General features: G+C 48.1%; 1 protein-coding gene across 12 annotated transcripts in view; it reads left to right on the forward strand.

The window, feature by feature from the left end:
* Window positions 1–12278, forward strand: part of CCDC63 (coiled-coil domain containing 63) — a 36273-nt gene that overhangs the window by 1316 nt on the left and 22679 nt on the right. For 5 of the 12 annotated variants that reach the window (XM_072801896.1, XM_072801887.1, XM_072801891.1 and 2 more), the window contains 3 exons: window positions 2415–2512; window positions 2903–3066; window positions 6108–6294. In XM_072801896.1, the coding sequence (XP_072657997.1) occupies window positions 2504–2512; window positions 2903–3066; window positions 6108–6294 (360 nt within the window). In that variant the 5' untranslated portion in view covers window positions 2415–2503. Of the gene's footprint in view, window positions 1–1698; window positions 2016–2414; window positions 2513–2902; window positions 3218–3327; window positions 3489–6107; window positions 6295–12278 lie in introns of those variants that run through there. The other 7 variants (XM_072801892.1, XM_072801893.1, XM_072801889.1 and 4 more) reach the window with 6 other exon arrangements.

Genomic DNA, 12278 nt, shown 5'->3' on the forward strand with positions numbered 1-12278 from the left:
TGGTGCCTCCAGCTCCTAGGGAAAAACACACAACACAACCAAATAACTCAAGGGCAAGATACATTGATACTTGACAATCCTGATTCACAGACAAGGTATATTCATCACTGTTATGTGCTAGGCACTGTGCTGAGAGCTTTATAAAAGTTTATGTTATAAGGTGAGTGTGGCTATCCCCATTCTACAGATGAGGGGACTGAGGTTCAGAGAGGTAGAATCAGGCTATCAGCGAGTGTCTGGTTTACCTGAGCCCTGCTTTTAAAAAGGCGTATCACAGGTTCACTTAGGTTCAAAAAAGCCCTTGAACATAGAAAAAGCTCCTGGGCAATATGAAATTAGAGCTGCATAAAACTCCTGAGTAGAGTGATGCCTGGGTGGCTCAGCAGTTGAGCATCTGCCTTTGGCTCAGGGTGTGATCCCAGGATCTGGGATCGAATCCCACATTGGGTTCCTTGCATGGAGCCTGCTTCTCCCTCTCCGTGTTTCTGCCTCTCTCTGTGTGTCTCATGAGTAAATAAATAAAATCTTAAAAAAAATAAGAAACTTCTGAGTACAAAGATGTCCTTTGCCTAAACCTCATCAGTCAAATAAATCCTGCTACAGCCTTTACCCCCACCTTGAGATCTCTTATACACTGATCTTATTACATTATTGCTTTTAAGGAACATCCAGGCTTTTCCAGACTTCTTTGTCAGTCACTTCCTGCTGGATGCTGCCACCTATACTAGATCACACATCATTCTCTGAATACTCCTTTCGTCCACTTTCCTCTCAAACTTTGCCCAGGCAGTTCTCTCTACCCAAAATTCCTTCTCCACTTTTCTTCTCTGCTTGTTGAACTCCTATTCATGCTTCAAAACCCAAAATAAAACTCACCTCCTTTGTGGAGTCTTTTCCACTATTTCACCCTGGACAGAATTCATACCGCCTTGAAGGCTGACTTACCACTGAATTCACTAAAATGTTTAGCACCCAGTAGGGGCTTAGTCTGTGTGCTAAATGGATCCAAACACCTTGGGCATGAGAACTCATTTAGTTAAAAGTGATAGAAGACTCCTCTCAGATTGTTTTAAGGGAATATGTTGATTCATGTAATTGGACATGACCCAGAGGTATATTCAACTTGGTTGAATTCAGGGGTTTGGATGGTATCACCAAGTTTCATCTCTCACCATTTTGTCTTCTCCATCTTAGCCTTTTTCTCAGGCTCCCTGCAGAGGCAAGACGGTTGCCAGCCACTCCCTACCTCATTCAGTAGGCTCCAGAGCAGCAGGGTCAAGCTCCCATCCCTGAACAGATCACACTGGGGTGGGGAGGATGGAGTGGGGGATATTACGCAGATTAGCTAGGGATCTGGCACTCTGGTTGGCCCTTCCAGAGTCATATGCTCCAATCTGATAGGGAGGCGCAGGGTCAGCCCCAGGGAACAAAAAATGACCAGGAGTGAAGGCAGAGGCAGTTTTCCAAAGCAAATCAAGGCATTGTTACCTGGAGATAGAGGAATGCTGCACACTCCTGAAGCCCTCACAATCAATTACTCATAAACAGCATGAAACAACCTATACAATACCATATCATATTGACCTGCTTACTGAGCACTTACTATGTGCCAGGCTCAGTGAGGTGCCTGACAGCTTCCCAACCTGTGAGGTGTCTTCTAGAACTTCTCTTGTTTTCCAAAGGAGGAAAATGAGGCTCAGAGAACGGAAGTGACTTGCCCAAGGTTAGTAAGTGGAGGAGGAGGAATTTTTGCTGAGATCTGATGATTGACACAACCCATGCTTTAAACCACTGGACTGCAGGACCCCTCAGTGGTTGGCAAAGCTAGAAGTTTCTGCTTTAGGAATCTAGCCTGTGACGTCTGCAAGTCGGAGTGCAATGGCTCTCATAACCCTCTGGGGTTTATAGGGCTAACACAGTCATCCCCTCCTCTGAATATACAGGCCGGATGAAGTTCAAGTTATGATTTGATCAAAGTGCCTTTTGGTACCACTGGCTCTTGCTTTGAAAGGCAGGTGTGTGTTCTATCCTTAGCTGAAACTGAAGGTAGAGTAATTGCATTTTAACCCCATCAGAGGACACATTGCCCTGAATGCCATTTGCCCCTTCTTCTCTGGGAACACAGGGGGCAGGAGGGTAACTGACATGCCAGAACCATCTGCCTGGTTCCTAATAATAAATTGTGAGAGGAACAGGTTTCAGGCAACCATTGCTTATTTAAAAAAAAAAAAAAAGGCGGCTCTTCTCACACCCGGGCAGCCATCTGCTGTGTCCTCCACATGTGCCAAGTGGTGGGAGGAGGAAGTGACTGCAGGGGAGTGAGGGGGGAGAAGGTGCCTCTGGGTCCCACCCTGCCAGCCGGGGGGACGGGCTGGGGGCCTCACACATTTTCTTCCTTTTGCCGCTGTGGACAGGACACTGCAGAGAGAAGAGAGAGAGAGGAGCGCTCACTGGCTTTGATCTCCCTGGTGTCTGAGCATAGGGAAAGCACAATTCCTTCAAGATGCCGATGGTAGGTATTAGCTCCTGTGTATGGAATGCTTGCGTGGGTCAGGCACTGTGCTAGCCGCTGTACACACATCAGCTCATCTAATCCCGACAGCAAACCTCTATGCATCCATTTTACAGATGAGAGACTGGAGGCTCAGAGACCCTAAGTGATTCACCCGAGATCACACAGAAAGGCTGCCTCTGCAGTATGCAATAATGAGGCCCGGCCCCCTCTCTACCCTGACACCCCAGCAGGTTTTCCGGAACAGATGAGCAGTTGACATCACCAAGGGTGGTCTTCCACCTCCAGCCCTGCCCCCGACCCCCTCCCACCCTCCGTCCTTGAGCTGCAACGTAGGCTTCTCTGGTCACCTAAGCCGTGGCTCAGTGCCTCTCTCTGTCTCACCCAAAGAAGCACAGGAGAAAAAGCTCGGCAAGTATCCAGGAACTTTCCGAGAAGGTCACAGAGCGGCTGGCTGAGGCTGAGCTTCGGAAGCTGAGGCCGCAGTTCAGGAAGATGGTGGAAAGTCGGAAGTCCTTCAACTTCCGCTCCCAGCAGAAAATCTCAAGCCAGCAGTAAGTGACGGTCAGAGTTCTGCACTGAGCGAACGTGGAGAAAACGATGGATTTGGTTTCACGCGGTTTGCCTTCTCATGCGGCCTCGGGGCAGGACCCGACTCTGAACCCGATCTGGGTACCTAGCTGGGATAGCTTCAGGTAGCAGGCCGTACGTATTCTCAGAATCCAGGGTGTCCTCAGGGCCCCAAGGGGGGGAGGACACCCATGTCTCAGGGAAGGGTCCAAATGAAAAATTCTGGTTGCTGTTTCTTTCCATAGGTGGGTTTTGTTCTTCCGTGTCCGCATCTCAGCGTGGGCTGGTGGCAGACGGCTGCCCCCGCTCGCGAGCCACCAAGGACCACACCGAGAATCCACTGGGAATCCGTTCCAAGCCCAAACTCCCAGGAAAGGAGGAATCTGATTGGCTCAGCTTGGGTCAGGTGACCGCTCCTGGTCCAATCAGCTGTGGCCAGGGGGCGAGGTCTGGGCCATAAGCCACCGAATGGCTCTCGAGTGTGGAGCCCATGGTTCTAGCAACCCCGGTGGGCGATTTCCCAGAGTAGGGGCAATCATCGGGCTGCGGCTGCCCCAAAAGATGTTTCCTGCTGTGCGTCCTTATGGGATCTGCAAGAGCAAATATTTGAAACTGGGTTGTCCTAGAAATTATGATGTGGATAGCTTCTTTAGACAATAGAACAACGTTCCCTGGGGTTGAATAAACAAATATCCTTAGATTCCCTCCAAGGGAATGTAATTCCTTAGCTATATGCATAACGTTTATACAGGCAGAAACTACCCATTATTAGAAAGAAAATCTTCCACTGTTTGATGATGTGTGAAGTTCAAAGGATAGGGGAAGCAGGGTGGTTCAGATTTTCTATGGATTTAACTCACACCGACCTAGTTCGTATGGGATCTTTGTGTGAATTAGAAAAAGGCACCCTTTCCCAGGACACTTTACTGCCATCTGTTGGAAACATTGTCACTACATAGGGATTTTGTTAGAACAAGGTGAAGCGTTAGGAAAGTGTAAATCAAGAAAATCAATGATTGTTTTTCAAGCGGATAGAGCTCCCGTGGGCAGTGCAGTCCACAGCCTGGACATCTGTGCCTGGCAGCCCTGATTCACAGCCTACCCCTGATGGACATCAGGAAAAACCTCCTTCCTGGTGGATCTCTGACAGTTTTTCTGGACTCTTACCCTTCATCCTACTTTTACCCCAGTCCATTTCATTTGGTTTCACTGTGATGGACCTGAAGGGGAGGAGGAAGGGAAAGCGGAGATCTGAGATTCTTCAAGTGAAACACCTGTAAATAGAGGCCAGGACTGAGTTGAGCTGAGTGAGATGCCTCGGGTGTAATAGTTCAGGAGTGCTTGTCCTATACCTGTTCCCTCCTGAGAGGGAAGGCCTCCTTAAATTTGGGGCCACCTCACTCCCAGTCCCAGCCTTGCCCATGAGACTACCTTTTGCTTTTACTGAGCCCTCTGAATACCCAAGTCTGGTGGACTGTTGGGCTCTTTTTCCTCTCCACCTTAACAAAGACCCTCCCCTCCCAAGACAGACTAAAGTGGGGGAGAAAGGTCCCAGTGGCCAGGGATAGAAGACAAGCTGCTCTAGAATTAGGGGTTCAGGGCAGCCCGGGTGCTCAGCGGTTTAGCGCCGCCTGCAGCCCAGGGCGTAATCCTGGAGACCCGGGATGAGTCCCACATCGGGCTCTCTGCATGGTCCCTGCTTCTCCCTCCACCTGTATCTCTGCCTCTCTCTCTCTCTCTGAATAAATTAAAAAAAAATCTATTTAAAAAAAATAGAATTAGGGGTTCACTCCCACATGTGGCTATTTACATTTGTAGTTGATGAGATAACATTAAAATTTCAGTCCTTCAGTTACACTAGCCACATTTCAAGTGCTCAATAGCCTTGGTGCCTGGTTCATGCTACCGGACAATGCAGAGAACATTCTCATCATTACAGAAATTCTGTCAGACTTGTTGCTTTAGAACAGGGGTCTGCAAACCATGGCCAGTGGGCCATTCTAGTTAGCTGCCTGTTTTTGTAAATAAAGTTTTATTGGAGCATGGCCACCCCTATTTGTTTATGCATCTCCTGTGGTTACTTGTTGAATAGTTGCAGTAGAGACCATCTGGCCTGCAAAGCCTAAAAATACCCTTTTGACCCTTTATAGAAAAGAGTTTGGAGACCCCCGCCCTAGAACATTTTCTGTTCTAGAGCAATGCTTCCAAAACTTGAATGTACATATGAGTTATTCAAGGATCTTGTTACAAAGCAGATTTGGATTCAATAGGTCCTGGGTTGGGGCCTGAGCTTCTGCATTTCTCCAAGCTTCCAAAGGATGTCAAGGCAGCTCGTTTGCAGACTGCACTGTGCTGCCCTATGTGGTGCCCAGACTTGGCCAGAAACTCAGCCTCTGTGCCATTTCCGGTTGTTCAATTGTTGTGTCGTCACCCGAGCCATTTTCTCCCCCCAAAATCCCTGTTTGCCCACACTCCTAGCCGTCTCCTCTCCAAAGCAGGGAGAAGGGGAGAGAGGAGGAGACTCCTGTCAGCCGATTTAATAAATCATTAGCACCCTGCGCAGAGACACTGGGGGAGGTTGGAGGTTACTGCGCATCTCTGTGTTGACGGGAAATTGAAAATGCCTGCCTGATGGGCTTGCCTCTCATTACCCGAGATAATTGGCTGTAAAGTCAAGTCTGGAAGGAAAGTCAGCAAAATCAGACAGATGCCCATGAGCCGCTGGCAAAAGAGAGAATCTGGGCGCCCCCACCACGTCTAGGTAATGGGTTTTGACAGGCACAGCTGCATATTGCTCCTGGAGAGGGGCAGGGCTGTGGCGTTGAAGCCGGTCAGAGTTCTAGACTGGACCTGAGACCTGAGACCTGAGACCAGCCCCCGCCAGCGCCCCCCCCCCCCGCCCCCCGCCCCCCGCCAGGGTGGGAAGTACCTGGCTGCGTCTCCTTTTCGCACTAAGGAGCCTGGAGCTTCAGAGCAAGGTAAACTCGGGGTGCTTAGGGTTAATCACATGCTGCTTTCCCAACAGCAAAGAAATCAAGGCCCTGCAGGGAGAGCAGAATGAGAACACTCTGCTTTCGAGTCTCATCAAGTCCTCAAAGAACTTGGCTCTGAATGAGAAAAACTATATGGAGCTGTGTTTCCTGCTGAAGACCAAGGAGTATGAGGCCCTGATTAAATCAATGAAAGTGCTGTTGGCCGAACTGAATGAGAAGGTGTGGTCTTTCCCTTAGAGGGTTAACCCGAGCGCTGAGCAAGGGGAGGAGGGGGTGGGGAGGAGAGCGCAGAGGAGGGGGAGGAGGGAGGGGAATACCCATGATGCCTTAGGTCAGATCTGACACCCCATACTCTGAAGGTGACTGCGCATGCTCTGCAATCTTGTGACCCCCCCCCCCCCCCCCCCCCCCCCCCCCCCGGTGCTACTGGTCCGTTCCTCCATTGTGTTTTCCAGCACCTTCCCACCAAGAGTAGATTCTCAAACCCTTACTGTGCCAGTCAGGAGAGGTTAGGCTATGCTGTAGTAACACCACCGAGTGGCCCCTTCAACGCAGTGCCTTAAAACGATAAATATTTCTTCCTTGTTCATGCTGTGTCCCCCATGGATTGGCTATGGGCTCTTAATATCTTCTCATCCTGGGGCCAGGCTGATGGGGTGTTTACCGTCTTGAATATTGCCAGGTGTTGTGCAGAGACAGAGTTCTGGAAAGTCTCACACTGGCAATTGAATGCTGCAGCCTGGAAGTGGCATGTCACTTCTGCCCATGAGCCATAGACTCAAAATAGTTTACCAAATCCATATATACCCCAACTGCCCAACCACCACCAGTCAACTCTACTCATCCACAAAAAGGTTTGGGAAGTACACGGTATCCAGAACGCAAAGAGCTAGAGACATTTGCTGCACAATGTTAATGGTCATATCCCTTACTATGGCTTGAAAGGCCCTGCATGTCTAACCCCTGCCTGCCCCTCTGTCTTCATCACATGTCATTCCTTCCTTAACTCATCTCACCTAGCTGCAGACTTTCTTTTTAAGACTTTATTTATTCATGCGAGACACAGAGAGAGGCAGAGACACAGGCAGAGGGAGAAGCAGGCTCCCTGCAAGGAGCCCAATGTGGGACTCGGTCCCAGGTCCTGCCATCACGCCCTGAGCCAAAGGCAGATACTCAACTGCTGAGCCACCCAGGCGTCCCTAGCTGCAGACATTTTTTTTTCAAATATGTGAAAACTGTTCTTACCTCAGAGCCTTTGCACATGTTCTGATCCCTGCTGCTTGTCCTTTATATCTCAGCCTAAATGTGACTTTCTCAGGGAGGCCTTTTCTTTTTTTCTTTTCTTTTTTTTTTTAAAGATTTTATTTATTTATTCATGAGAGACACACAGAGAGAGAGGCAGAGACACAGGCAGAGGGAGAAGCAGGCTCCATGCAGGGAGCCCAACGTGGGACTCGATCCCGGATCTCCAGGATCAGGCCCTGGGCTGAAGGCAGATGCTCAACCACTGAGCCACCCAGGTGTCCCAGGGAGGTCTTTTCTATGCCCTTTCTCCTGTTGAAAGTATATCCCCTTGCGTCAATTAGCTTCCTTGACAAAAACAAATAGTACACTCAGTGAGGTACTTTGAGATGAGTTGTGTTTGTTTTTTTTTAATTTTTGTTTTTAGATTTTATTTATTTGAGACAAAGAGCATAAGCAGGGAGCAGGGCCAGAGAGAGAGAGAGAAAAAGAAGCAGACTCCCCACTGAGCTCCGTCCCAGGACCCTGGGACCATGACCTGAGCCAAACGTAGATGCTTAACCAATTGGGCCACCCAGGCACCCCTGAGAAGAGTTTTATGAGGCACTGTTTACAAGGGTGTGAGCATAGAGTAGGGACATTGAAGCACTGTGGGGTTAGCCACCATGGGCAGGGCAGGCACTGTGGAACCTGTAGACAGGGAACAAGCCAAGGGGAATAAATACTCCAACCCCCTCTTCTCACTCATGGACCCCCAGTGCAAGGGACCCATTGCAGGCTCCTTCCAGGTCAGTGTCCCAGGGCACAGAGCAGGGAGGGTGGAGCAGAGTGGAGAATAACTTCAGGGGGCAAACAGGAGATCTCAGCACCACCACCCCTTAACTCCTTTATGACACCCCACGGCACCTCCCTCATAGCACTTCTCATGGTAGTAATTATACTTTAACACAGGTGTCATCCGTCTAAAACCTGTCACCTCCAGGAGGGCAAGGACCATATTTTGTTTTGTTCCCTACCCATCCCATGTCTATCTCAGTGCCTGGCACACAGTAGGTATGTGAAAGAATCTGGAGTCTCATTCCATCTTTCCTCTGCTCCAAACCCTTTAGTAATTTCCTATTGTTCTTTAGATAAGGGCCAAGCTCCCAGGGGTGGTTTGTTAACTTGGCTGCACTATGTGCCTCCAGTCCCTCCCACCTTCTCTCCTGCTCCTTCCTCCTCTGGTGTTCCATCCACACTGGCCACCTTCATGAGCCCACAGTGCTCTCTTGCTTGCAGGCCTTTGCACCTGCTGTTCCCTCCGCCTGGATTCCCCATCTTCTCTGCTTGAGGAGCTCCTATTTATCCTTCAGGTCTCAGCCCAAATGCTATTTCTGCCAGATGGTTATCCCTACATTTCCTCTCCAGATGCCCCTACTGTACGTGTCCAAAAAATCATGTATCTTTTCCCAGGACTGTGTTTCGTAGCTTGTTTCTAGTTCCAGATTATAAATTGGTGTTGAGGGCAGGGACCATCATACTGTCTTGATTACCATCATGCCCTTGTTGTCTGGAACAGAGCAGGTGTTTAATAATCATTGATGAACAAACGAATGAATATACAAATGCATGAGGAAGGCAATAACAGTGAAGAAAGAGGAGAATTGGAGAAAAGATGGGGATGTGGGTCCTCAGAAACAACAGGAAAAGGCAGGTTACTTGGGAATCCTCAAAAGAATATGGCACTGACTGCCCTGTACAAAAACCTTCTTTCCTCAATTCCACCCCAGGGCAGGTAGGTCCCAGAATCCCCTGCTGCTGTGCCCACCATACAACGTCCAGAGCTCCTTCCTTGCAAGAGGTCACTGGAGGCAGGGACCTCACACTAGCCCTGCTTGGCCTCAAAAAGCCAACAAGCCTGTGCCTTCATGCTGAAGAGAGCACCTCAAGTAAGCAATCCATTCCTCTGTTGGCACAGCCATGGCTGTGTCTCCCATCGGGCTGAGGCTTAATTACTCTCAGTGTCACAAAAGCAATGTCTGACATGAAGGCGCCAAAGGGAAAAGGAGGCTGAATTTAATCACAAGAGCCATGGGGAAGTGCTGACACATACCTGCCTTTGACTAGGAGCTGGAGCCTGATGTCTCTCTCGGTCAACTCAGGCAGGGGCGGGCCTCCTGCAGTACAGGCAGTACTGCCGTCTGGAGAGGCTGCCCTCCTGGATATCGCAACAGGTTTGTGTTAAGGGTGCTGACTATGCACAGCACAAGAGCGGAAAACCAAGTAGAACAGGGGTCTGACTTGACCTGAACCAAAGCCGAGCTGCTAGTATCACTCATAAACAGCATTCACGTGCCTTACAAGTTTGTGTGAGACCCGGCGGCTCCCTTGATGCCTGATGGTCTGAGCTGTCCTCTTTCTTGATGTACCAGTGAGAATATGTTGGGCTGCAAGTAATGCAATTCTTGACTAGAAGTGGCTAGGGGAATAGAATTTTGTTTTTCTCACATAATAAGATGTCTATCTGGAAAAAGGTCATCCTAGGGATGGTTTAGTAGCTCTGCAAGGTTGAGTTGGCCTTTTTCTCTCTGATCCTCTTGGTTGGCCCTCCTCTCATGGTCCCAAGATGGCTGCCAAAGCTTAGCTGGTGTAGCTTCTCACATCATCACATTCAGAGATATGAAGAAGGGATGAGGGGCTTATTCTTACATGATCTCCTCTCCTGTGAAGGGGAGAATATTTCACAAAATGTCTCTAGCTGATTTACCCTCATTGGCCAGGGCTAAGGCATATACCTACTTCTAGGCCAGTCACTGGCAAAGGGAAATGAAATTCTTATCATTGGTTTGGGATAGACCAGGGGCAGCAAACTGTAGTGTAAAGGTCAAATCTGGTCTGTTTATGGCCCCTTCAACAAAGAATGATTCTTACAGAGAAAACAGACTATCTCCTCCTAGGACACCTTTTTTTAGGATATGAGGAAACTTTTTCCAGAAGCTTCTCTAGCAATCACACCTTCTCAATTCAGAGGCCCCAACTGGTTTAGTCCAGCCCATCCCTGAATGAATAAATCATAGGCAGAGGGGCTAGAGTTACCATGGTTGGCTTGGATTAGTCTTCTTGGGTGAAATGGGTGTTGGGGTTCAAGCACCCACCATGTCTACCACAGTTTTGGTTGTTGTTACCTCTTCCAGCACCTGGCTCTGGATCACTCTTCTGTCTTCTGCTTGGCATCTCTTGCTGCCTAAAACCATCTTTCATCAGTCTACTGTGGTCCCTTCAAGGCCTTAAAATGTGGATGTAGACCAAATTGGTGGTCTTTAGGACAGATGAAACCTGACAACATGAAGGCTTGGCCCATTGAGTGATTACATTTATTTTAATTAGTTAACATGCTCACAATTGAGAGATTTCATGTAATAATGTAGATATCTGGCTTCTCTTAAAAAAAAGACTGAGGGATGCCTGGATGGCTCAGCAGTTGAGCATCTGCCTTTGGCTCAGGATATGATCCCGGGGTTCCGGGATCGAGTTCCTGCATTGGGCTCCCAGCAGGGAGCCTGCTTCTCCCTCTGCCTGTGTCTCTGCCTCTCTCTGTGTGTCTCTCATGAATAAATAAATAAAATCTTAAAAACAAACAAAAAAAAGGACTGAAAGATCTGGCAACATGGGGCCTGAATTTCCACAGCGCAACTGTATCTAAATAGTGTTGTGGTGACACTACAGCTATTTATCCACTCTACTCCTTCCTCTCTAACAGAGACTCCTAAAGAGCTATGTTTCCCATCCTCCCTTGCAGCTAGAGGGGGACAATAAAATTTAAGGGGGAGTCTGTTGAGGGTGTCCGAGAAAGTTTTGCTTTCTAGATTAGATTCTACCCCTTTATCCATATTGCTTTTTCTATCTTCCTCTCTGGAATATGACTGTGAAAGCTGGCACTATGGCAGCCATTTTTTGACTATCAGGGAAAGGCCAGGTGAATTACAGAGATCTTGTGTTTATTTCCTTGGGCTACTAGACTTTAAGCCAGCAATGTTTATGAGAGAAAGATAAACCATAATTTTTTTAAGCCATGAGGCATCTGGGCAGGTCAGTCAGTTAAGCATCCAACTCTTTTTTTAAAAAAACATTTTTTTAAAGATTTATTTATTTATTCATGATAGACATAGAGAGAGAGAGAGAGAGAGAGAGAGAGAGGCAGAGACACAGGCAGAGGAATAAGTAGGCTCCACGCTGGGAGCCTGACACGGGACTCGATCCCAGGACTCCAGGGATCCCCAGCATCCAACTCTTGATTTCAGCCCAGGTCATGATCTCAGTGGGGGCTCTCTGCTCTTCTGGGAATATGCTTGAGGATTCTCTCTTTCCTTCTTCCCCTCTCCTTGCTTGTCCTCTCTCTAAAATAAATCTTTAAAAATCTACAGTTTAGTTGCACTTTCTATAATTTGTAGTTGCATGATATCTATATACTCCACCATCCTGTATTATCTTATAATAGGCCCACATTACTCTTTTATGCCACCTGCTTGGCCATAGCTGGTAACCTCTAGTATAGATTTTTCTCTCAATGTCCCATGGTCATAGCTGAGACTGTGCTATATAGACTTCCTGAAGGTTTGGAGATAACCAAAGAAACTAAATCTTAGGGATGCTAACACAGGACCCCAGATGAGATTGCTCCCAGAATTCATCAGCTCAAGCTCAGCATACGGATACTTTCCCCTCATCTAGAAGCCAGCTTCCATGTAGCTGACAAACTGTATATTTCATTAAACCAAGCATTTAACCTGCCTCATGTAGAACTTCTCACTCTCATAACAGGAGCTGGGCTTTAGATTGTGAATTCAAGCTACCACTTCCAGGCAAACAGGGACATATCAAATTACTTAAAATGACAGTGTACCCACTCTTATGCACCAGGGTTCCAAAAATAGTCTTAGAGATTAGTCTTAGCCCAAATCCTAAGAAAATAAAGTATCTCT

The sequence above is a fragment of the Canis lupus genome, chromosome 27, assembly GCF_048164855.1.
Source record: "Canis lupus baileyi chromosome 27, mCanLup2.hap1, whole genome shotgun sequence".
Classification (NCBI taxonomy): domain Eukaryota; kingdom Metazoa; phylum Chordata; class Mammalia; order Carnivora; family Canidae; genus Canis; species Canis lupus.